The sequence below is a fragment of the Parus major genome, chromosome 7 (assembly GCF_001522545.3).
Source record: "Parus major isolate Abel chromosome 7, Parus_major1.1, whole genome shotgun sequence".
NCBI lineage: Eukaryota > Metazoa > Chordata > Aves > Passeriformes > Paridae > Parus > Parus major.
Genome location: NC_031776.1, coordinates 27439099 through 27465814, shown reverse-complemented (window position 1 = coordinate 27465814; position 26716 = coordinate 27439099). Strand labels below are relative to the sequence as shown.

General features: G+C 38.6%; 1 protein-coding gene across 3 annotated transcripts in view; it reads left to right on the top strand.

Annotated features, from left to right (window-relative positions):
- The window catches only part of MYLK (myosin light chain kinase), a 194260-nt gene that overhangs the window by 128363 nt on the left and 39181 nt on the right, over window positions 1-26716 (top strand). For all 3 annotated transcript variants that reach the window (XM_015634874.3, XM_015634872.3, XM_015634873.1), the window contains 5 exons: window positions 4088-4204; window positions 7567-7647; window positions 18829-18879; window positions 20460-20587; window positions 23930-24083. In XM_015634874.3, coding sequence (XP_015490360.1) covers window positions 4088-4204; window positions 7567-7647; window positions 18829-18879; window positions 20460-20587; window positions 23930-24083 — 531 coding nt within the window. The remainder of the gene's footprint in view (window positions 1-4087; window positions 4205-7566; window positions 7648-18828; window positions 18880-20459; window positions 20588-23929; window positions 24084-26716) is intronic.

Genomic DNA, 26716 nt, shown 5'->3' with positions numbered 1-26716 from the left:
TGCCCCATTTTCTTTGAGTGAATGGGACTCAGCTTAACAAGTAAATGAGATTTGTTTAGGAGGACTACCCTTCCATCTTTTCCCTTTGCAAGATTTCTTCTAGCATCTGTAAATTTGTAAAAGTTAATTTATGAGTATTTCCACATCATCGATTAAAATATTTAATAACTTGGGTCTAGTCTGATAACAGAGGAAATCCACTAGAAACAGGCTGAGTGACGATTTCCTATTGTCAGCTTCCTCAAGAGATCCTTATTTTGGCAGCTCTAACTCCTCCTAAATCAATGTCATTAATATAGTAATGTAGCAATAGCTACAAGCAGGAAAATGTAATATATCACTAATTTTTCAGTAAAGGTTAAGAAAATTACCTTTGCACAGATACATTTGCTGGTTAAATGTCTAATGTTGTGAATCATGAAAGCAGGTTTCTTACATTGTTTTCCTTAAAACTGTCAATTATCAATAATTACATTAAACATTTTTTCTTCTCTGAAATTCATATGGTTTTTTCACTGTTGTTTTTCTATTGTCATTGTAATGGTAGTCAATATTTTCCTGGTCAATCCACTTCTCATTTTTAAACATGACTGTGACACACATATTTGAACGTGCCAATATAAGCCAATGAGTTCCTTAAAAAATTATTGTCTCCTAGGCAAAATTTCTCACAGACCAATGTGTATTAATATTGCCTAAATACTCCACAGTACTTTCTTACACCATGGGATACACTTGAGAAAGCCATAAACTTGGGTCTGCATCATGGGTAGGAATCAGGAGGTGGGCCAGCTAGATGCCAGTGTGGGGAATAAGACTAAGGAGCTGTTTTTTGCTGGTTTGTGTATTTGTTTTATATCTGAGGTTGACTTTCTGTGGAGTTTCATGGAAAGAATGCAGAAGCCTGGAGATATTTTAAACTGTCTTGCACTATTTTTGAGTAAGTCAGAGAACCCTTTAATAGCTCAAAATTCAAGAGTAAGGCTTTGTGTATCTAAACCAGAGTCTCCAGTAAACCATCAGCTTCTTTGGCTGTTAAGGTCTTTTCTGGAGCTGCACCAGTCCTGCTGTCTAAGTGGTAGATTCCAGTATTCATGTTTATTCCAATCCTGCATTTTGTGACAATTTTTAAGGATCATCCATGGCATGGTTCCTAAAAAAATTAGAATCTTGAGGGAACAAAATAGATAGCAAACATTTTTAGCTGACTGGGATTTGTCAAGTGCCACGATTTTAGAATACCCAACTGGAGTAAGCAGTCTGGGCTTTCTAGCAGCTCTGAGAAAATAAGCTTGTTTCAGGTCAGGATGGGGTTTGCAGAGGAAATACCAAATACTTCATTGAAAGACATTTGGCCTTCTAGCCCCGGGAATTGACTCTAGCTCTAGATCACAGAATATAGGCCTGGTTGGGAAGTTTCCTGTTCTTACAAAGTCTCATCAAGTTTTGCCTGGTGGTTTGGGGTTTTCTCCTGGTTTTCTGTGAAAATGACGTTTCAACAGCCATTCTTCCTCAGCCTCACCTTATACTCCTCATCCAACCTGACCAAATCGTTCTTATCCATTGGCCAGTTTCATACCTAGTCCTAGTAGTCCACTTTCATGAATACTAGTGGTTATATAAAGGAGAGTGACCCAAACCATCTCATTTTCCCTTCACTCCTCTGAGGACTGCTACCATTCTACCAGCAGTAGCAAGAAGCCCAGCAATCCCCATGTATTTTACATGTGCTGTTCCCATGGAGTTCCTCAAGTGAAAGAAGGAGTGGAGAAAAATAGGATGGAGATTATTTCTTGTGGGAGGTGGGAGTTAGGAGGAAAAAGGACATGGCCCTTGAAAAAAATCAGATTTTCTTCACCCCCTTTCTCACAAAATAACTTCATTAAATGAATGTTGAGGAGTGCCCCTGTGTCACATTAGTCTTCAGTGAGTTGAGGAAGGGCTTTTGAGCAGGTAGAAAACTCCTGCAGAAGCAAAAGTAAACTCTGCATTGTTCCAGTCCCTTAATGATTCGGTTATTCTTGCAGGCTGGGTTCCTTTCCTGCAGTAAGGGGTTACAGGTCCCTTTCATATGTGTGTGGTTTTGTTCCATAGTTTATGGGTTTTTTCAGTAGCATCTTTAGGTTTCAATGTGCGATCTTTTCTAATCATGTTACATAGATTTATACAAATTCTTAGACTGGAAGTTATCTTTGGCTTGCTCTCCAAATGTCTCTTTAAACAGCAGAGACATGTGAATTTATATTTGCTAGATGCCTGCAAGAATACTTTTCTACTGTCTCTCCTCCATTTGGAATGGAACTGCAGCTCGTGACATTTCTGGCTTCAGCCTGAGTGATGGAAAAGCGTTGCCTCAGGGAGGGCACGTGGATTTTCTTTCCCCCCTGTGGTTGGCTGAGCACAGCCCATGTGAGTGAGGGGGTCAGTGCTCCTCTTCTGAGACATTTTTCACATCATTTCTCAGGGGAAAAAAAATCATTATTTAGAGCTGCTTGATTTTGTGGAGGATGATAAAGAGGGGGAAAAAATAATTTTCTTCTAAAGGATGTGTTTTTCTGGCAAATCAAATTTGTTGGAATCCATTTGAATGTTATTTATAAGATTTTTCTTGGATAATGACATCCAGGTTTAAAATGAGAGAAAAATCTGAATGCCAAGAGCATAAGTGCCATGTCCGAGCAGAGTTCATCTCCAAAGAGAAAAAGAGAACCGGTAAACTGCCTAAGTTCTTTGGATGGAGAGGAGTTTCTTTCAAGGTCCTTTTCATCCTTTTCATGGACCAGTATCACCTGTGCCTGTGCCATCTGCCACATCACAGGGGATACATTTGATGGGGAGCCTGGGGTTGAGCACTCTGGAAGGCTTCCAGTTACCATAGAGAGAAAGGTGCTGAGAAATAAGGTGCTGAGAAATTTCCTTACATCTCAGGAAAGAGGGTAAACATCTGAAAAAAAATCCATCTCTTCAATTCTTTAATTCAGAATGACTGTGAGAAAGGCCAGTGGAGGAAGGGGGAAGGTTTTACTGCAGCAGAGGTAAGGAGGGTGGAGGTGTTCTGAACAGGCCTACAGCAATGGGCAGAGGTGCACAACGCCTCTGTTTAGGGGACAGACCCAGCTCTCCAGTGAAGCATGCCCACGCTTCACTTTCACTTAATGAGGGATATTTGGAAGGGGAAAGTGTGGAGCATTGTAATTGGGGTCCACCCTGGGGAGGAAAGTACTTCATTGTTCCAAGCAATGCAAGTGAAAGTAAGAGACAAGGTTCTTCTTCTTCATCCCCCATCTACTGGGAACAACTTCTGTTTGCGTTCACAGAGTTTTAATTTTTAAGAGGAAATGTATTTCCCTTGGGTCAGACCAAGCTTCCCTTGGTAAATAACGAGCTTATGTCGCATCCTGTTTCTGCAAACCCAATTAAGTCAAATTTTGTGGTTTTGTTTGAAAAGAAATGGATTTGTTGCAGTGATAAATTTGATAGCCATTAATATATTGGAGTTTCTAATGGATTTTTTACAGGCAGTTATTCATTAGGCAGTTCAAGCAAAAAGAAAATGTCTTTCAGTGCAGTTTCTAAACTTAGGCTCTAAGCTGAAGTTCTCCTCTCACACACATGAATGCTCAGGGGAGTGCTAGAGACAAGGCTGAATCAAAACTTTGGTAATGGACATTGGACAGTAACCCTCTTATTTACAGTTCTACACTATGAGCACTTTTTTGGAAAAAAGTCACCTGAGTGAGGACTTCCGATCTCTGCTCTAAGACAAACAAGAGTGGCAGAGGTGCTGCCACTGGTCTTCCCTACCTTTAGCAACCAGCTCAGGGCTGAGAGGACAACTTGGAGTTGTCCTAGGAATAAGCAATAAGATTCAATTTTTGATTTATTTGTCATCTACATATTATATATATAATATATATATATAAAATAAGGCACCAGTAAAATTGAATTTTTAAGGAAAGCTTTTTCTAGCAGAGAAGATCACCTGTAGGGAAGGACTGGCTCATTTGATGCCTTCTGCTCCTTACTAGCACTAAGGTTTTGTGAGCTGCAGCCTAACATGCATTTGATCTCTCCCTCCTTTGTTCAGGGACGCTCTGCTCACTGACCATTGAGAAGGCCATGCCTGAGGATGGGGGCGAGTACAAGTGCATAGCTGAGAACCCAGCAGGGAAAGCTGAATGTGCTTGCAAAGTGGTGGTGGAAGGTAAGTACTGTGCTGGCTGCAAGAAAACTTCCTTAGAACTTCGTCCTTTCCAACTTATTTCCCAAGAATGACCTTTAGGAGCTACATACACACACAAAAAGAACTCTATGCCCTTTCTCTTCTGCACTTTTTGGTCAATAGGTAATACAATGTCTACCATAACAGAGCATGAGCAGAGAGACAGTGCAGAACGAAGGGCTCTGGATGCTTTGTGGAATAATCTGTTTCTGCTGCTGCCCACTGTATTTCTAGAAGGTTTTTAGAGCAGTAACCTGAACTTGTAAGATTTGTTTCTGAGCTATGTGCATCCTTTGAGAGCCAGTGAGAATTCCCTGGGTGAGTCTGGGTGTCAGTGTGCCTCAGGACTGCATGTGGCACATTTCTCACTCAACAACTCCCCAGTTCTTTGCACTCATAGATGTTTGGTTATTTGGTTTTCTAGCATAAGTGGGCAAAAATAAACAAATTAGCAGCTCAACCATCCTTGTGTTCCATAGTTTTAGAACATGGATAATTTACTGACTGAGGCATTTGTTGTCAGCTGTGGTCATGCTGATGACACTGTACTCTTGTTAAATAGTCTTGGCCTTGGGCAAGGCCTAGGTGAGGCTGAGTGAGACATAGACTTACAAAGCTGCCATGGAGTTCAAATTATTTGAGGGGCTTTAAGTAACCAAATGTTCTTCTTATCAAGTCACCTTCTGGTGAGCTTATTTTTGAATAATCTGAGACTTTCCACTGTGACTAAAATGAACACAAAACTAGACAACAAGCCTAATAACAGAACTTGGGTACTGAATCTTCACAGCTGTGTTCCTGAGGTGGTATTTATGTGGTATTTATGGCAGGAGGTCTACAAAAGAAAACTAGTTTTTTCCTAATGTTACATGACACAAGGTAAGAATGTGATTCTGTAACTTCTCACTAAAGGTCAGTCTTCATGTAACTGGAAAAGGAATTAATTACACATAAACTTACAAGTAAATATACCTGTACCTTCTGTGATACTGTGGTCAGAGCGTAATCTGTCGTAGATATTTGATAAGCTATTTTTTATAGTTCTGTAATTTAAAGTAATAAATTTTGTCAGTGATGAAGTTCAAAGAAGAGGCTTTAAGCAAAATACAGTCTCTCAAACACCTCAACCACCACAGATCCAAAGTGTTGAAAGATCAGAACATCAAAAGCTTAGCATACAGTGGTTCTCTAGAGCTACTGTAGCAACTTTTAAATGTCTCTTATGTGTCTTTCCTCTGTCTTCTGTTCTCCTTCAAATAGTTGCTTTTCTTTCTGAAGCTTCCCTTAGCCTATTTCCCACTTCAAGTTTCCTGTTGGAAAATGCATGCTCTAGGAGGCTACAGGTAGAGCTTGGCTTGCAAAGTCTTGATCATGGGAGCTGTGAGCTCCTTGCCTGATGATGTGAATGCCATGACCTCGGCTGTCTGGCTTTCTGTGGTGGTGGCACCCACGGCATTAGGAGCTCACTGCTCACATCATGTGGGGCACCAGGATGACCACATTCCCCACCTCTGTGCTGGCTGCCTCATTGGCCTTTTTTGTTCTCCACTGGCATGCTACTGGGAAGAGGTTTTTAACAAATGGCACCATAGCAAACTCCAGCTATTTCGGAAAGACGCCATGCGATATCCCATGTCTAAGACTGGCAGAGGGGATGACTGTTATTTCAAAATTAGAATCGAGTGATCTAAAACAAGAGTTCAGATTTCTCCCTTCTTCAGTCCACTATCAGGATTCCAGATACTGATTTTTAGATTAAGTAACCATAATCATTATATTTCTTTTGACATCAATAACTCAGGATTGGAGGAATGTTCGACTTCAGTTGGCAGATCTGTAGAATCTGAATGTCTGAACTCTCACACAGCCTCCTGCTCGGAATTATTTACTAGGAGATTCTCTCTTCCTCAGTTAACTTTTTAGGAAAGTTAGATGGAATTTTCACACACTGGCACCTAGAGGAAGGTGACTAAAATAGCTGTTTCCATAACATTTATGTCATCTTTTTCCCTGGTAGCTAACAGCTCTCTCATTCACAAATACTGTGAAGCTGAATATTTGAGAGCTGTAAAGTGATACAGCTATTGGTGAGATCACAATCTATAATCATAATCTTTCTTCCAAATATAAATGTCAGGATCAAACAATATAACAAGCAGAGCTTATTAGGATTTGCATTTTAGATCATTCATTAAATCCTAAATGGTTTGTGTTGGAAGGGACCTTAAAGATCATTTTGTTCCAACCCCTACCATGACCAGGGACTCCTTCCCATAGATCAGGTTGCTCAAAGCCCCATCCAGCCTGATCTTGAACACCCCAGGGATGGGAAGTCCATAACCTCTTTGGACAACCTCTGCCAGTGCTTCATGACCCTCACAGTGAAGAATTTCTTCCTAATATTTAATCTAGACTTTGCCTCCTTCAGCCTAAAGCCATTCTTTCTTGATGTGGCACTACAGATCCTTGTCTGTAGTCTCCCCAGCTCTCTTGAAGCCGATTTAGGCACTGGAAGGGGCTCTAAGGTCTCCCCAAAGCTCTCTTCTCTTCAGGCTGAACTGCCCCAGCTCTCTCAGCCTGTCTTCGTAGGAGAAGTGCTCCAGCCCTGTAATCATGCTCAGCTTGGAATAACCTTAAAAACGTTGCACCTTTTATTTATATCTCATGGGATTTATTTATTTATCTCTCATGTGGGATACACATGGAAGGGAGCTTTATTGACTCCTAGGTGTTGGTGTAGCCTGTAGTGATGAGCAATTTCTGGATAAGAGCTGTACAATTGTGAAAATACTAGAACCCATCAAACTTCAGTCCTGTGGTGTCCCTTCTGCTGTTTCTGTTTAGGAATAAGCAAATAGCCAATAATGTTTCTTGGAAAAATTTAAACTGATAGAGGAAATGTTGCTCTTCAAAATGGGTTAATCTGAATTGATCACATAAACAGTAGAATAGAAGAAATGCCAAAAGATTCTTTTGAATGAAATGATGTTTCTGTATGGCTTTGTTTTCCTTATCTCTGCACTGTCTTACACAGCTCTGTGCACATTGTATTTGATCTATTCATATAAAATACCTATCAGCTTACACGGGACTTCTTGTCTAGCTGCTTACTTGAGTTCTTAGTGCAGCTGCTTTTGTAGAGGTTTTTTTTCTCTCTGCTCTGTCTTTGTTTCAGAATGTGAGAGTCTCCAGCAAATCTGTGCAGAAAATTCTTCTTAAAAGCCTAAAGGACGGCAATTTCCTCTAACTTTGCAGAAAGATCCAAAATAAACCTTTTATTAGACAGCTTTTTCATTATTGATTTTCAAATAGGATTTGTATTTTATTATTTGTTTTGATTGCAGATGCCTCAAAGACCTCAAAGCCTACTGAGAAGAAGACCAAGAAGCCTAAGACCACACTTCCCCCAGTGCTGCCAACAGAGAGTAAGTGACTGATTTGATTTGCTTTCTTTTCAGTGGAAACAAAAGAGTGCTTTGGGATTCTGTGGTCATTCCCTTCAGAATCAGAAGCCTGTGCTGTTTCTTTAGCCCGTGCACTTAAGTCATGTGAAATGAGTTTTTGCCATGTGGGGATTAGAAATAAGAGCCCAAACTGTGAGTTCAGACCTCGCCCACTCTACTCTCTGTTTTTCATAATGGTGCAATAAACTTGTGACACCGATTTATTTTTGGCTGCCTCTCAAAGAGCACAGAAATACTCGAGTAGTTTGCTTCAATTTGTGTTGTGTCCTGCGTGCACAATCTGAAGTTTTACTATTGGTGGTAGTAAATATATACTATATAGTAAATATAGATACTTATTTTACTAGATTGGTAGGCAAAGGATGTTGACTGAAATGCCCTGTATAATAATCTGTCCTTTTCTGGCATGACCATGGAAAGTGATGATGCAAATTTTGCATTCTACGTTTTAAGCCTAAATGCTTAACTTGCTTTTAATGCTTTCTAAAATAATAAATTAGCTATAAATTCCCATTTTTGCTACTCAGCATACACCCATCTGCTTAAGAGGAAACTAAGTGGTAAAGGCAGCACAATAAAGTCACTTCAGGAATTTCTAACACCAGTACTACTTACGAAATTAAGGGATACAAATATCTTTTAAATCAAAACTAGTATTTGAATTTTTTTTTATCTAAGGTGTCCACCATGTGAGTTCTTAAAAAGATGTAAACATGTGGTTTAATAGAAATACAAAATATTTTATCCAGCTGTCTCAAAAAATAAAAAAACAAATAAACTCTAATCTGGTCTTCCAGCAAGAACATTTTCAGCTGCTTTCAGCAGGAGTCAGAGCAGTTTTATAGTGATTGATGATCACAGGTAGTAATTGTGCTTCTGAAAATGTGACTTACATAACTATGCCCTGGGCTACAGCTATTTCTGAGTTTCTGGCTGAGCATTATAACTCTCTCTCCAGCCCCTCTTTGGGGATGGGGGAAGAGTCACACTGACATGCTCCACCTCTGCTCCTGAGCTTCAAGTGCCATAAATAACAACAAGAACAATGATTTTGTTATTGAACATAGAATAGAACATTTGAAAGCCATTTAAAACTCCACAGAATAGTGTCTTGAGTTGAATTTTTATGCATACAACACACACATTTCAGCTGATCCTCCCAGCAGTGTTATCAATTGCAGCTTTCCCAGGAGAAAGTGTGAGTCGGGAACTAAGTCTAAATATGGAGATAAATGACCTGGTCCACATCCTGCTTCTTTTGCTTCTGGTTTTAGTGGAAATTGAAATACATAGCAAAACAGAAGAGACCAACTCTGGCTGCAGGAATATTTGGGGAAAGAAGGTTGAAATAATAGGGAATGATTTTTCTACAAGGCATATTATTTCAGTGTTTCAAGTTCTTGAACTTCTCATAAGCTCTATTTTTCAAAATATCTTTAAAACATCTTTCCTGCTGCACAGTAGACATCAAGGTAAACAGAGAGAATGTTAGGAAACTGGGCTTTGAAACAGTTTTTGGAAAAGCTTTGAAAAATACATATTTAATTTTAAAAGGATTTGACTGCAGAGATTTCACAGGTGCTTTTTTAACATCTGAGTCTCTGAGGAATGTATTTGTCTTCTGAAATAAGTTTTTATTTGTATGTTTGTCAGGGGAAAAATACACAAAATAGATCCAGTGGACTACACTGAAATTTTTATCAGATGTAGAGATTTTAAAGTTCCTTAGCTGAAAGAGAATGGGCTTTACAAGTCAGGTGTAGTCTATCTTTACTGCATATCTCTTGAAAAGAAAGCTAATAGAGAATAACTGTGAACTAAGATGTCCTAGTCTAATAAGGAGATACATTTTTGCTCTGATCTTTTCTGGTCTTTGTTGTCACATCAAGTTACCAACAGTCCTAATGGCAAGTAGAGTGTACAGATTGATGTTCAAGAAAGAGAGAAAAAATATTCCCAATAATGTGATTAGAATTAATAGTGAATAGATTCTGAATTCTTAGTAGTGAATTCAATCACAGCAGTATATACTCTATGGGATAGAGAGAGACTATATATTCTCTGTACTTTTTAGAAATGCTTTGCAGGGAAAAGAACCCTATTTTTTCCCACATTCTTTGAAGAAGTGCAAGTCAAATTTAATGGTTAGCAGCTATGCCATCCTTTTCTCCCTTCAGATAAATTACAAGTGATCCTTAGTTTTTTTCCCCTAGTAGAAACTTTAAGGAAAATAATTAACTTTAGGTTCCTGAAAGCAAAGATCAATACATTTCTTTTTGTGGAGGAGTGAATGTTGTCAGTATGTTAACCTGTAGAATTTGTCTCACTGTGAGAATAGTTGACTCAGGTCATTTGGCTGCTCATTCTGACTGTTATTTAATTACTGGAAGCTTGGGGCTTGTAAGCTACAGAAATCCAATAGTAAGCAGAATTTGGGGCATTGCTTCTTTTGATATGCAATACATACTGGATTCTGGTGTAGAATAAGGACATTATGGAGGAAGCTGTGTGTCATTCAGTGATTAACAACATCTCTGAATGGATGCTTGCAGTGTTTACTGCAAAAAGATTGCTCCCATGCTGGCAAATTACAAAACTTACAATGTATTTCCTTTTGCTTGGAATTAATATTGTGTCACCAGAATTTAGTAATAATTATGCAACCCTCTAAGGATAAATAGAATAAATAATACTGGTTCTGAGAATAAGAAACAGATTCACCTTTGAAGCTGGGTGAAATAAAAGGGAGAAGAGGGGAAGGGCACCTCTGGAACTGGTTCATTCTTTACTGACTCCACTGACTTGGGCTTTGTCACTTGAGTCCTTGCTCAGTGGATGTCAAATGTTACTGAGTTAGAATAATAAAGTGTTACGTTTCTGCTAAAAGAGGCAGTGGAAAATTGGACCCTTTCATTATTTATCATGCTGCATACTCCATGCCATGCCAGAACAATCAGTGGGTAATGTAAGGGTCTCCTGGCTTGACACAGCCCTGTAGCAGAAACACCAAGCCCAAAATTCTCACCACTTGAATATTTCTCTAGAAAGCTTTGAAACTGCCGTGAAGGGATTTAGGCACCCATTTCCCTTTGAAATTAGAACTTACTTCAAATTAAGCTTAAAGGGAAATGGTTATTTCAATTACCAAAGCCACTTGCAAAATCTTCAGTGCTTATTAAATAAATGTTTTTCTCGCAACAGACTGTGGAAAAATCAAAGTGCTGCTTGAGATTTTTAAGAGTAAATAAAGGTTTGAATGTTCACAAATAAATATTCCTTTTTCAAAAAAATATATTACTACTTCAAATTTGCAAACTTTTTTTTGTCCTTAATGTGTCTTAAGCAGAGGACCAAGCCAGCAGGAATTAGCCCAAGGTGAGGCAGATTTGTTTGCAGATCTAGAACCCAACTTCCTTGATCCTCAATCTCAGGATTGGTTTACATGCAGTATTGAAGATGGTATAGATTTTTTTAAGTGGCATCACAATAGTTTACATGAAACATGAGCTTTCCAAAGGAACTTTTATTCAAATGCTTTTTTTAAGATTTGCTAATGAAAAAGGAATATTACAGCAGTTAGATTTTCTATTTTTTAACTTCACCACAGCTGAGCCATGCAACATAACTTTACTATAGTAGGAAGAAACTGTATCCCATTTATTGCTACTGAGAAAAAAAACTTTAATGCTTTAGAAAATAATCCTCATAAATCTAAGCATTGGATTAAAGTGTTTGGAAAGAAATGCCCAATGTTTTTTTGTAGGGCTAATTCACAGAACTACTTCCAGTAAATATTAAGAAATGGTAATTATCACCTGTCACAATCATTATTATGAAAACCTAACAGGATATCCCAGATTCCCTCATCTGAGTAATACTTCTTAAACCCACTGTTCTCATATCCAGACCACATACATTGAAGGGCTGACCCAGCAGAGTTTGATTGCACAAATATAAGTTCTTTTACTCAGTTAAAAATAAAGTTACATCAAAGAAAACAACTTCGTCTACATACCTGCAAGCTATTTAGCAGTATTTGGTAGCTTGCTGATAGAAATCTTTTATATGTGCTACTATATAAAACATTTGATTTCATGTCAAACGCATTTTTGGTTAGACAGCTGTATTTCCTTGCTGATGGTTATTAATAAAATGTCACCACTGACACTGTCCAGATCAAATCCTCTGGAAGGTTTCACTGTTACCTCCCCAGATTTGAATTTTTAACATTTTTTGTACTTGAATGCAAAGCTGAGCAGTGACATCTCTGGAACAATGGGCCATAAAAGTAAATATGCTAAACAGGACCCCTTATTATGTTAATATACTCATTTCCTTAGTAGGGAGATATTCTTGTCCATAGTAGGGAGAACTGTAAGTGTTAATCACCATGGAAAAATTATGAGTCTGTAGCCAAGTGATTAGCATGCAGTTCTCTTATTTACTCTTTAATAAGCAGTCTTGTCAGAGAATCCAAGGCTGCAAGCACCTTTAAGAAAATGTTATTAAAACATTAAACTTGGTGTGTCCAATTTAGTTAATATATAACTAAACCAGTAAACACTTCAAGTTTTCTATTGATTTCCATTCTATGAAAATAATATGAATCATGGCATTGATAAATAAGAAACGTTTCAAAATCTTCGTTTCATGGCAGATTGTTTTGTCCTAAGCGTAAAACCTGCCACTTTCTAAATGAAAAACTCAATTACTAAGGAAGTGACTGTTCTGGTCAGAGATCTTCTTTTAATTGCAGAAATGTGGGCACTGGGTAGCAGCTGTGATCTGTGACTGCTGCTGACCTCTTTGGTCACTGGGATAGTCTGAGATGCTCTTGAGGGTCAATGAGGCTGTCCAAGCCAGTCCCTCAGTCCCATTCATTTCCCAGAAGGCTCGTGCTGCTCTTCTCCTGGCTGTTGTGAGATCCAAGACATTTTCTGCACAGTGAGTGCAAGTACTTAGTGTGTTAGAACAATATGAATTACATTGTCAGAGAAGCCTCTGACCAAGCTTTTCAAGGAAAAATTCATCTTTTTTCCTAAGCTGAAAATTCTGCTCTTAGTACATGTAAATCACATTGCCATTAGCTGTTTTTAAGACCTGAATAGGATTTCTCTGACACTCTAAATTATGAAAGGTGCTACCTTAATTCCTGAGTCTCGGGGGTCCAATAGTGAATAGCTGTGCCACAAGGCCTGACAGCCAAGTTGGGCTGAGGCAAAAAGGCAATGCAAGATTTAACCTGCTGGCTCTCAAGGTTGGTTGCTTCCATAGATGAAAAAATAAATCTGTTTTTATGTTTAAAATGAGCAATAGAGAAACACTAATTTGTTGTCCAGATTCCTTCTCCTGAGTGCCCAGTTCAGCACTGTTTCTCTAATGCTGGGCATGCATTTTGAATCTCTGCCAAGTTACTTTACAGCTCTCATCGTACTGAGATTTTCTGAGTTAGCATTGGCACAGAACAGTATTTTCCATGTGTGTTTCATGGAGTCCATCCTACATATCTGTATGTTGACTGAAGAAGACAGAAATGTTTACTGACTGCCCTATGCAGAGAACAATGAATAGTTTTTGCAATGTGGCCTTGAACTGGTGTTACACTTCATTAATCTCCAGTTAAGTCGGTTGGCTAGAAATTGCACATCTGAGGCATGTAATAGAAGCATTAAGTTTCTTCTTTATATAACAGGGACCTAAATCCACTGGCTTAATTAATATCCAAAAGCATATAGCACCTAGCTTTTGCCACTGAAACCATTTGGAGCTCCTGAATACCCAGGGGACTTGGCAGTGTTTCCTATGGAACAGACTGGGTAGCAGGATGGTAGCCAACCTTACATTCCTCTCCCTACACACTTGGGTACAACTCTTTAGTGTCTAATTCTACATGTTCTCCCAGGACATAAAAAAGGTAAAAATTAAACTTATACTTAAGAAACTAATCTTGCTGTCTTGCGCCTGCCAGAGCTTTTAGAGCATTTTACATGGTCTGGACTGTTTGTGAGCTGTATTTCATACTGGATCTCTTCTGCACTGCTCAGATTTGGTTTAATTGTAGAAGTTGCTCAAGAACTGTGCTACTAAACTGCCATGGAATTGTTTATTCCTTTAGTTGAGCTGTTTTAAAATACTGAGTTATTTTCAGTGTACCAGATCATATTATTGAAGCTCTGAGTGTGCTGGTATTTGCTAGCTCTCTCTTGATTGGAATGCAAAAGTGAGTATTTCCTGGGTTTTATTTTTGTTTTCAAAAGGCAGACACTGTACATTTCTCAATTAGAGGACAATCTCTGCATGATTTAGAAACTAAATATGGGATGTTGCAACAAAATGACAGGTTTTTTAAATGAAAAATAAAAGAAAAGCTTTAAAAAACTGTTATGAGGCACATAAACTCAAATAACTGACTTGCATAGAATTAAGTTTTCTAATTCCTGCTTGTCATCAAATTTTAGCCAGAGCTGCTTTCTGTTTTATTGTATTTAGACACTGAACAGTTAGTTATTTGGAAGCATAGGAAATTTGCTCTTTGAGATGCAATGAAGTGAAACTGTTTAAACTTAAATCTTGCTGAAGTTTTCAAGCCACTGGTGTTCAGTGCATTGTGTCTGTCATTTTCCTCTCTAGCAATTAGCACAGGTTCATGAATGTACAAATAAACTTGTAGGTAATGATATTTTGTCTCTTCCTGCTACAATTGTAGCCATAATTTTTCTCCTGTTTCATCTTGTCTGTGCTAAAATCTGTAACGAGTTTTGTGCCATCAACTAAGTCTGTGACAGAAGCAAGGATAGAACAGAATCATTGATTACTTTGACCAGAAGGCCAAATGTTTCATTTTTTTCTCTACTTCTTGCTCTCAGTCATCCCATGCTTTCTGGCAAAGCAGGCAGTAGTGAAGCTTGAGAGAGAACAGTCACTTTTGATTCAGACCTGGATATCTATCCCCAGAAGGGTCTGAAGGAGGTTACACTGGGATTCATTCATTTCCATGGGGGAGAGAGAAACCTCATGATCTCACATCCCACAAGCCTGAAGGATCCAAGTGAGATGGGGAAGAAGGAGCAGATACTTGAATCTGGGCTTTCCATAAATTTTCCATAAATATTCTTCTTATCATGGTGTCTGACACATTACAGACATTGCTTCTTTTTTCAGTTTCTCTTGAACTCTGAAAACACTGAAAAAATCCCAATTTAGTTCCTCTAAGAAGATGAAATCTTGACATGTTTTGCATGAGGCGAATATTGTTTGTTATGTGCTTTGCAGTATGAGAGTATGTCATTAACCCTTCTACTCTCCTGAGCTAAAATGAGGCTGTTCCACAAGCAGACAGATGCTGGGATAGGTCTTATTCCTTATGTTAACTGAGTTAGGTATTAACTGTATTTGTTTGCCAGGTGCTGAAATCCATCACTACAGAAGACATGCACATAATTTCAGGCATGTTCCTCAGGGATGACAGTAGGAATTATGGATCGGTTGGAAATATTATCTTGAGTACTGATGTTTTTTTCAGATCCTAAGAGTTTCACTTCATGCTTTATGAAAGCATATTGTGCAGAGAGCCATTTCAGGGGAGGGCTATTCCTATTTTTAGTAAAATTCCAAAAAAGGGAAGCAAAAAAGAGAGACGGAGGCTTCTGAGCATATCTGCTCTCACTACTGCACCATCAGGGAATGGAAGAGCACGACCAAATGTCTGGCAGCTACCAGCCTGTATGGGGTTTTTCCCCTTTTTGCTTTATGTCCCCCCACTCAAAAACAAGCTCTGTAAGAGACAAATCTGCCTTGTAATGTTTATGTTGTTTCCGGGAGGCAGATTCATTTAAGGGGGAAATATTAGTCCTTTTACTTCCAGGCTGATTTTCAGCACCAGCCCATTTCAGTGTAAATACCAAAAGAAAGACAAACCATCTTTAAGAAAAAAAAAATGCAGCAGAAGCAGACTTGAGCTAACATTTCCAAGAGGCTCAAATATTTTAATGAAAACAATCATTTGACCTTGTCAACTTTGAGTAATCTTATTAGATTTTTTCACTAACTGTCTCCAGCAGTCTTTAAAAAAAAAAAGAAAAAAAAAAAAAGTTGCATTTCAAAGAGATGTATAAGATGAGCTGGTATTCTTAAAGAAGATCTAAGAACAGTGGACTGTACACTACTAGCCAAGGAACCCAACTACACAGAGCCAGAGACCTGTCCCTGTACTCATCCCCTTCCACCCTGTCCCAGCCTTTCATTTCTGCTCAGGGCTGTTTGTGTCTGAAAAATGGGATATTCAGCCAGACCTTCCAGCAACCCCTGGCAACCTGCATGGTGTGATGAAGTCCAGTGCCAGTCCATATATCCTCAGTTAAGTGAATATAATGTCCTGGTGGGTATAAACTGAAATTTAAATTTTAAAAAATTGTACTTACATATAAAAGTAGTGCCCCAGCTGAATGAAGTGATGAGTTCATGTTCTCTGCTTTGCTTCTATGGAAATCTTCACTGAGGTGAGGGTCTTTTACACTTGCTTAAGTGTAGTTTTTCCTGTATGCATGGACCTTGCCTACCAACTAAGGTACTGCAATGAATACACAGTGCAGGCCAAGAGGTGGTCTTTGAGTGAAAATCATACTGGATTGAGGAATTTGCTTTTTTTCCTGAAAAACAGCAACAGTATCTGCAACCCAAGATGGCACTTGACAAATGGTGCTTCTTCATCCTTGTTGCTCTTTGTTCATATCAGGCTTAATGGAGTGTGGGAGCAATCAAATTCCTGTCATTGTAGCTTGAATTAAAAGCCACAGCAGCTCTGAGAAGAGACCAAACAGCTACTTCATTTCAGTTTAGAGAAAAGCAGAGAATCTGATGTCAAATACAGCACACACGCAAACAAAAATGTTTACATGTTTCTAAATGATATAACTGAGTGAGTTTACGTGGGGTTATGCATCTAATAAGTAACTAATGGGTTATTTCCATTAACAGGGATGTTTAAGAGCAGATGAGAGGCCATACTCTACAGGCCTTCCAGCTGGCACCTGATCATGTACATAGTTTCATCCACATAATGTGGCTCCAACCTGAAATAAGAGGTTCAGCTCAGGGTGTGACCACACCATGACAAAGAGGAAAGCTGTTCTGAAAACACCACTTGCTGCCTTTCCTTGTACAACTTGGGCAGGAAAGAGGATGTAGAAATACATTTGCTGTCACTTACCACAGCAGCCAGGGTATGTCACTCTGTTGGTGGCCCAAGAAGTAAATGTGTCCCTTTAATGAGCAGTTGTGCTAACTTTAAAGAGGGTTATGTCCCCATGGAAGATGTGGCAGGACAGATACCTTGCTTACACCCTGGTAGTCCAGTAATACTGGGCACAATGCCTCACAAGAACTCATCTGAACCTTTAAGTAGTTCTGTTGGGCTGGCAGCTGTCAAAGAAAGGCTTCTTTGGGAAATACCTAACTATTCTTTTTTGTCTCAGCAATAAGTACGGTGAGAATATCCAACCTCTCCATTTTTTGTTTCTGGTTGCTACAACATCAATAAATTCAGAGCACAGCCAAGCATACTTTTGGGGATTAAAAATGGAAAGAAGGTGGAAAGAAACTTTTCTGTATTCACTGCATAAAGTTCTTAAGAATGAACTCAACAACCACTGTTGTTGACAGCTAAGCCATTAGATATTTTTAAAGTAATTTGGTCTTTTCACATCCTATACCACATCACCTACTATCTCCAGTTAGTCTAAAAAGCAATCTGTCTGTTGTTTGAGCTATAGCATTAGACTTCCACAGTGGCTTTGCAGCTCTTGGCTTCTGAGTTTCACGGAGCATCGCGTGATGTGATCCAGGCTATCATTCACAGCTGTAGTTTGCTGCAACCAAAAGGCTTAAAATAAAAAAAAAATTGGTTTTATTTGTTTGGTGAAATCAGGGGGATATTTTGCTGCTCATTGTCTTTCTAATTTGAAATAACTAAATAAGAAAATAAAAGAATGGACCAAAAAATTCAAAACTTTTGCATCTGTTATGACTATCACTAGGCACCTCTGTATAGTCTGCCAGATACTCAAAAGCACTTAGCACATGCTGCTTCCGTTGGAGGCAATAACATCTTAAAAGCCAGACTACTTCCATCATGCTGCCTAGTTGAGCATAAGAAAATAAGAAATGTTCTTTCACAGCAGAGGCCATTCTCTGACCAGGATGCTTAGAATAGCAGGCAAAAAGAGAGTGCTGTAAAAGGAATGAACTCCTTCACTTCTGGAATTCAGTGGTTTGAAGGCATCCAGACTGTTGTGTTTAAAGGCCACCACTATACATAACTCCTCTGAATTTGTCCTTTTGAACCTGCTTGTGTTTCTGTATTATAAAACATTACTTGTTTGTGAAGGCAGATTATGGATGTTATATTTAATTTGCTGTTTCTCTTGTGCCTGCCGCCTGGTAATTTAATTGGGTGGCCTCCTTGTTTTGTGAAAAATAGTTAATAGCCATTTTCTACTTATGTCTTCTCCACTGTTCTTCTACTTACCCTGCTCAATTTGTAAAACATTGTCTTCCAAAAATTTATGGGTCCAGATTTCAAGTTGTTAGCCATATTTTTGTAGATATGACATTGTCTTTTGAGAATATAACAAAAAGTTGTCCCTGCTTAAGGAAGAGGTTGAGGTAGAGGGATGGTGCTAATATTTACTTTTGGTGTATTGCTGTTTCTTTGCAAGCTCACAAGTGGTATGAGAAGCAGAACATGGTGTTAACTACCCTACTTTTAACTGAGATCGTTCAGCATTGATTGCGCTGGAAATCTGAGCAGAAAGTCAGTATGAGATGGGTCTTGGCCCAGTGTTTTCACCTGTTAAACTGCTATAAGGAATGGATCATAACAGATCATGGGGAAAATGTAGAAGATTTCTTTGATTCTTTTAAAAGTTTCAGCTTCAACTGTGACTATTCTGATGATCACCCAGGATAATAAAAGTGGTTTAAAAGGTATTTTTAATTCTTTAGTTTAATATGTTGAAAGAACGTATTATATTTTCAAGTGCCAACTTCGCTTTGTTATGGAAGTTTGTGGTTAGTCTGGTACCTTGCAAAGCTCACCTTTGAATTCACATGGTTTGTTGTTTGTTTTGTTTTTTTTTTAACTAGGTGAAGCAACAGTGAAGAAGAAACCAGCTCCAAAGACTCCTCCAAAAGCAGGTAATTTGTGCCACCCACATTCAGCAGTGCAGCTCTTTGCCTACTAAGTTTGTTTGAATATGCGATTAAATGGTAGGTAAGTCAAACTTGTTTACACTGTACAAGAATTAAATTATAAGTGTCCAAAAAATACTCTCAGATGGGCTATAGCAAGAGCCTACAAAGTGTCAGTAGTGTTTGCATATCCACAACAAACCTTGGCTTTCTGTGAAAGGAATTTTTCTGTGTATCACAGAATGCTCTGCATGACCAGCTACCACAGAGAAGGTGATAGATTTTACTGTTCCTCATCACTGGCATTATGGTAACCTGTTTGTGTGTTTGCAGTCTCCAAGGCAAAGCTATCTATACTAAAAGTTACAAGGAAATTTCCTCTATGGGAACCTCTTTTCAGTGTCTTAAAACTTCATCAGACTTTTAAACTGTTCAAGCTGCTTTCTGTGCCAGATTTACACTTCAGCCTAGCTTCCTTCAGATATTTTCAAAACAAAAACACTTTTAAAAGGTCAAGACTAGAGCTGAAGGAAACCCACTTTGTTTTAATTACTTTGAAAAGGAAAATAAAGCACTTTTTTCATGCACAATAGCCCTGTGCATTGTAAAGAATGTTAGATTTGGCAGTGAGGTCATTGTAATATTAGGGAATGCCTTTTACCATTTCTGTCAATATGTCCTCAAGTCTGCCCCCTTCCTCTCCAATACACACACACAAGAATAATTTTTTTATCACAATGCTTTTATAATCAACAGTATAGGTTTCACCCTGGAGTTGTCTAGCCTGTGATATTTCTGGCATCTGTGCTTAGCAGCTAGCAGAGGTCTGACACTGAGCAGCACAGCCAAAAGCCAGGAAGGAGCACTGTTAGCAGGAGATGTTCTGCCATCTATTGATACTCAGGCAGTCAGAGGGAAGAGAAGGAGGAATGCCTGATTCATTAATAGAGGGGAATGAATGGGACTGCAAGGTTTAAAGGAAGCACTGTGGTACATAAATAAAAAGATACATCATCACTCATGGCAAAAGTTAGCTTAATGAGGAAGACATCATTTGCCTTCATTGTCTCTCATGATATTTCTGTGCCGTATAATGTTTATCTGGCTATTGAAGCCAGAATCCTCATAGGTAGATCTTGAGTCTTAAATGTTCTGAATTCTGTTGATAACATCAGGGAGCAGGTTTGCAGACCCCTTCAGTACATGCAAATTGGTAAGAAGGTAGCTGGAGCCATTCTTCAAAAATACAAAGTTCAAAACAACAAGATTTTCTGAAAAACCCACAACAAAATTTCATAAACTTTGTATTTGGACTTGATGGTAGGTGACAATGTTTTTGTATTTTGTATGTTTGCACCTTGGTCTTGAATGAGCAAACTTTGGATGGGTAAATTGTTATTGATTCACTCCCCCAGAATTAACAATTCCACAGAATTTTTTTTTCATTGCAAGCAACAGGTAACTGCTAATTTGGATTTCAAATGCTTCTCTAAAGCAGCTGAGCTGAGAAATGTATGTGTTTGAATTTTAAGAAAACTTACAGTAATTTAAAGGGATATTTTATTTTATTTTATTTTTCTCTTCAGCTGCTCCTCCTCAGATCACTCAGTTCCCAGAAGACAGAAAAGTCCGTGCAGGTGAATCAGTGGAATTGTTTGCCAAGGTGGTAGGAACAGCACCCATAACTTGCACCTGGATGAAATTCCGTAAGCAGGTAAATTATTTTCTGCTCTTTGCTCTTCTAGCAATCACTGAAAAAGCAGAGCTGGAATGACTATCTCTCATTTTTCCATCTCCTATTTTTCCATCTCCCTTCCCAAGAAACTGGCAAAGTTCATGTTGTTCCTGAAGATACTTTCCTCACCTCTGCTGAAAACATTTCACTGATTAAGATTTCACAACCTTCATTAGCAAATTATTGCAGTGTTTATATATCTATTTATATAGAATCTTTATCCTAAGTGCCAAACCCAAATCTTTCTTGCTACAGTTTAGACCCTTTGCTGCCTGTCCCCTCCTGTAACAAATGATAGTTTCTTTGAGAAAAGTCTTAGATTATGAATTAAAGGATAAGTGATGGGAAAGACACAGGTATCTGAAAAGTATCTCTCACAGAGGCCATTGCTCTCATTTGAAAATGGCCTCTTCTTTGTTGATTCTGGGTCTAAAGTTATGTCAGAGGGGCAAAATACCTTATAAAAAACTTGAGTGAATTGCCTTGCAACAGAAATGTCACCACACAGGGCACAAGGGCAATCCATGCCATCAGTACCCTCACTCCCTAGGTTAAAATTCCTCCTACTTGAATATCTTCAAACTATATCACGTTAGGGCAGTGTCTAAAGAGAATTGCTTTAACAAAGCTGTTTAAAATCACTTTAAATCAAAAAACTGAATATGCAAGTTCGGACTGGAAGATGAAGTGTCACGTTAGGACAGAGAAAATATAAATATCTACTGTAGCTGCTCTTCTGTTTATTTTGTTCTGAACTTGTTATGCACTCTATAGAACACAAATAAAAACATCTCCTCCTAGAAGGAAGTTTAGACTCTAAATCCAGACATGTCAGCATTTAATTGAAAGAATTCAAAACAGTTTGTTAGTGCAAAGGGTATTCCAGAGTCCAATCCTTGCTAACTCAAAATAACCACTTACTTTAGGGGAAAGGGTGGTTTATTTCTTGAACTCTTATATTTCCTCAAATTTCTTTAGCTTCAAGACTAGAGTTAACCACTGCTTTCCACAAAAAATACATCTCAGAAGCTGCAATGACATTGTGTTAGATTTTGCTAAGTTCTGTCTTAACATTTAGGTAAAATGTACCCCTCAAAAGTGAGTTTCTGTTTTGTGCAGAATTCTGAGTTCATTGTTGAATACAACAATCCTATTTACCTAGATTTTAAGGCCTTTTTTTTATCTGCAAGATCTATGTGATAACAAGGAATAGCCGCTCCTAATGCCCCTATCAGATCAAAGATATTTTCTCCTTTGTAAAATGCTATTTTTACCATCTTTAGTTTCTTCTTTAGTTATCCACTATGAGACAAAGTGAAGTGTTGCAAAATCATAAATTAAAATGATAAAAATGTTTAAATTATTTATTCTGCTGAATGAGATACAAAAGAAAAAAAAATACAGGAGGGTTACCAAACACTGCAGGACAAGTGAGGGCAGCAGTCTCTCATTTATTAATTTAAAAGGGGAGCCACTTACTGCATCCTGTGCTGCACCATAATTTTGCTTTATTTTTCACTTCACCACATATTGTTTTATGCTTGGATTTCTTCCTTTTCTATAACTGTAGTTGATTTCAACTCTGTTCCATTCCCAGTCCTAAAAGTGAAAACCAGCCAAGTGTTTTGACAATTTACTGGGAGTTATTTGTAGTTGTTATTTGAGCTGATCCAGTAATTGGTGTTTTCAGCCCTGCTGCTGTTTGCTGCAGCCTCCTCTCTGTGTGTCTTCCTCTCATTCCCTCAGGTGCAGGAGAGCCACAGTCCTGCACAGGTATATTCCAAGAGTATCTTTTGCTTGAAGAAAGGGAATGTCATGAATCTGTGACCCATACTGTTGTGTGCTGTGGCAGTATAGTGGAGGGGTGCTGGAAGTGTGCTGAGCTAAAGGGGGGAAAGCTTTGGAAAGCCTTGGAAAGCCACTTCATTAGCTGAGTCCATCACTGAACACTGCCAGCTGTTGAAACTTCTTAACCATGACCAGTGACTTTCTTTCAGCATCCCAAGGATCCAACCTATGCTCCCCACAACCACTGCAAACCACTGAGCATCCTTTTAGGGCTATCTCTTTATCCTTTCAAGGATCTTCAGGGCTTCAGGGCTTTCTCTGTATCCTTTCTGGGCTTTCTCTGAATAATGCAGATCTAGTTCTACTATCACCCCTTGACTAATTTTAATGAAGCAAAACATAAAAGACCATTTAGAATCTCAGATGTATGTCGGCAGGGTGGAACAACTTTCAGTATAATTTAACCCTACAAAATCACATTTGTTAACTTTCTGTATGAGTTACTGTAGGAAAATCTTTCTAATGTTACTTTTGAGCAGATAGCAGTGCATGTGTTTTGTCTCAGTTGAGGAAAGAGCAGGGAAGGTCCTGTTCCAAAAATTTTGATTTCTTCTCTGAATATATGGGACAAGATAAGGCAAGCTAAATAGCCTTAATTTTTAATTAAATTCTGAGAATGGCTTGGAAGAGTCACTTATCTAAGAAGGAAGTGGTGGGAGGAAGAAGGGCATTGACATTATGTTGTCTGTTTCATAAGAACACAGTGTACAGCTTCTATAATTGCAGTGTAGCATTATGAGGTTTTTAAAGAACTGTCATGTCTCAAGCTAATGCTGATTAAAATCTAAGTCACCTTGGCTGTTTATGCTATGATAGCTCCTTTTCAATTAAAAACTAGTTCATAATATGCTTATGGTACTCAGCAGAGATTTGGATTTTTGCTTCCCCAGAAAATTAAAATGCTATGGGAAAGCTCAGTCTGCTTCTTTGAATGTCTCTCTGTAGAGCTGTAGTGGTGTATCGCCATTTCATACATTGTCTTCAGCTGTTCAAACCCAAGAAACTCTTACCCTGGTTTGTGTGGAAGTGCAGAATAAGTCTGGTTAAAACAAGAGGGCAAAAGTCACAGCTGTGGATGGTCTGCATGTTGGGCCTCTGATGGGGAATGGCAAATGAGCTAAACCTTTGTTCCACTGCGGTTTCTCTAAGATATGCAAGACCAAAATTTTTTTTAACAATTGCACAGTTTGCACTTTCAGCCTGTCAAAGAGAAGTAAAAAAGCGACACTCCTGTTCCTTAGTGGGGTTCCAGCAACACCAGCGCTCCCTGTGGCCTTTGCAGGGCTGGAGCCATTATAATGTTCCCCTGCATTTCTAGATGATTTGTGTTGATTACACTTTACCAGCTGCACAAACTCACTTCTGTAGTAGAGTTATCTGCAGACAACACACAATATGCTAACATTGTATTGTGCTTTGAGCTCTTTCAGATAGAAAGAAATCTATCACATAATTTTTCTTTTCATTTGGCAGATTCAAGAAAATGAATATATTAAAATTGAGAATGCTGAAAACAGCAGCAAGCTAACAATATCATCAACAAAGCAGGAACACTGTGGATGTTACACCCTAGTTGTAGAGAACAAACTTGGCAGCAGACAAGCACAAGTCAACCTTACAGTTGTTGGTAAGTCCATAATAATATTTTATTTATATATTTATTCTTCAGACATCAGTCTGCATTTGCATTTTATATAATGATATGCAGCAGGTTAAATAAAATAATCAGTTAAGTTAAGAAGACTGAAATAAAAGCTAGTATTTAAAAAATTGACAGTGATACTGTAATAAGGATTATAAGCAAGCTCAGTAGGGCTGTACTGTGTTTATTTGGAAAAATTCTTAATTCCATGGTGATGAAGGTATAAAGTACATAAAATAGCTCATGCTTAAAAAAAAAATACCCCCACAAAAAAAAAACAGCTTATGTCTCCATTTTAAATTCCTACCATGGTGTACTGTTCCACAGGGACAGAAAGCAGTGAATAAGGACAATCTGTTTTGAAAATGGAGCCCTTCATCGTGGGCTTTTACACAGGTGTCTTAAGGCTTTAAACAGCCCTGTCAGGTGACACTCCCAGGCCATCAGGTTTGTTGTGGCAGACTGTGGACAGCTGCACACAGATGTAGGCTGGAAGATTGTTGCAGTTTATTTGCAGATAAAACTGCAGCCTAGTGAGGAGCCAAAATCTAGATCTGTGACACCTAGCTCTGACAGGCCGAATGAGCCCGCCTGTGTGTGGATGCACAGCAAAATGCTCCTGGGAAACCCAGGGAAGATCTACAAGCAAAGATGTGATTTGGTAAAACATACATCTGTGGGCTGGGTCTGTTTCTGGGCTCTGTCACCTGTGGCCTACAGAGGGGTTATCACTTGAGGAGGTGCCCTGACAGCCACATGGGTGTGAGGAAGGCAAGAAATGTGGGTGTAAGGCCAAAGATTCTGACTACAATGAAATCAATGCAAAAATACCCTTAACCCAAGTTGGACTGGAGATTCATTCCACCAATCCAGTGAATACCATACAAAGTTTAATTAATTAATAAAATCACACTTTCAGGTACAATATCCACTGAAACAGACTGAATGTGACTCAATTGCATGTTGCTCTACATATTGTCAATAGAGGCTTCCAAATTATTTGAATTAGATCCTTTCATCCAGTCTATGGCTTTAATTGCAGTTAAAAGATAACTGAATGGATGAGTATAAATATCAAATAGATTCCAGAAACATGACAGAGAATTCAAGAACAGGAGAAAATAGAATCAGTATTTTTCCCATGATTCATAGATAAATTGTACTACCCCTTCCAACAGTGGGTTGTACAAGTCAGAAGTACGGCTAGGTTAAAAATTAATACCACTGGTCCTTGAATAAACATATATATTGGTCTGGGTATAGGTTTTGGCTGCAAAACCCCAACACAGCTGATTAGCAGCTGGAAGAATGGCAGGAGAATAATTGCTCTTTACATTTCCCTCCTTTTCCCTCTTTCCTAGGCAACTGCTGCAGGCAGCTAATCATAGCAGGTTATTGGGCAAGGTGGATTTTTTTTTAGCTGCATAAGGCTGACAATTCCTATTATCATGTTACTGTGTGGGCCTTGACTTATTATTATATAAGTCACTGGTTTATATCCTTTGGAGTTAATTGGTTTGAAAGTCTGTGAATTCTATAACCTTATAAAGCTACATCTCAGCCTCCTGCTTCACTCTTCCCTAAGACATGTGCCAGAGAACCGTGGGATTCCCAGAGATGCTTTTGGGAGAGTTGGGTGAAGCATCCTTACAATGTACAGTTTGCCATGTGTATTGGCTGATGACAAGCTCTCAGTTTCCAACTAAAAAGAATAAATTCCTTCTTGTAAAATTGCCAAGCTTTTCAGTGAGACATCTCGCTGATGTCAGCACTGCTGAAGGCATGACAAGGCCTCACGGCTCCTAGCTTGCTGCACATGCATTTTAAGGCCAGATTCTTCCATCTGGGCACTCAAAAATGTGGGAAAAGGGAGCAAAAATGTCTTCCTTCTAGGAAGGAGGTTAGAATCTCACTACTGAGATCAAATCCTTCACACTGTTTTCACCTTTAAAGGTGTCAAATGTTGACTGAAGTTGGAAGGTACTTTCCTCTAAAGCCTGTCAGTCAAAATAGGGAAGCTATGTTTCTCTGAATATGTAAAACCAGAGCCTTCTGAGTCTACCAAAGGTCATCCTTAGTCTTAAATTCCTGCCTGTCCATCCTAAGTACTGGGAAGAAACTTGTCCTCCCTACTCTGACCCCACTTTCATAACAAACGTTGGTGGAGAAAGTCCTGGTGCTAGACATCAGCTTGATTTGCCTCAGCCCTTTATAATAAGGCTCTAAATTCTGTGTAAGCTGCCTCCCTGTAAGTTTACTGAGAAAAGGCACATCCATGTGTGTATTTTGTGCTCAAAACGCTGCTGCCTGACCACACTGCACTTGACCACACTTGAATGTGTTGAAACTACAAATACAGAACATTTGTTTTCAGGATGAGTGTCTGAGCAGACCCAGAGCTGCATTTCTTGAAGGGATAGCTAACAGACTTGGCTCTTCTGAATTTTAGCAAATCAAAGATATTTGTTAAAATACAAAATTAAATAAATATGGAAATAATGATATATTTATTTTATTATTACCCCTTGCCATGTAAGAAACCATATAGGTTTCAAAGTCTTCATGCTGATGGCAAAGACTCCAATAAACATTTCTCAAATTAAAGTTGGATTGTAACA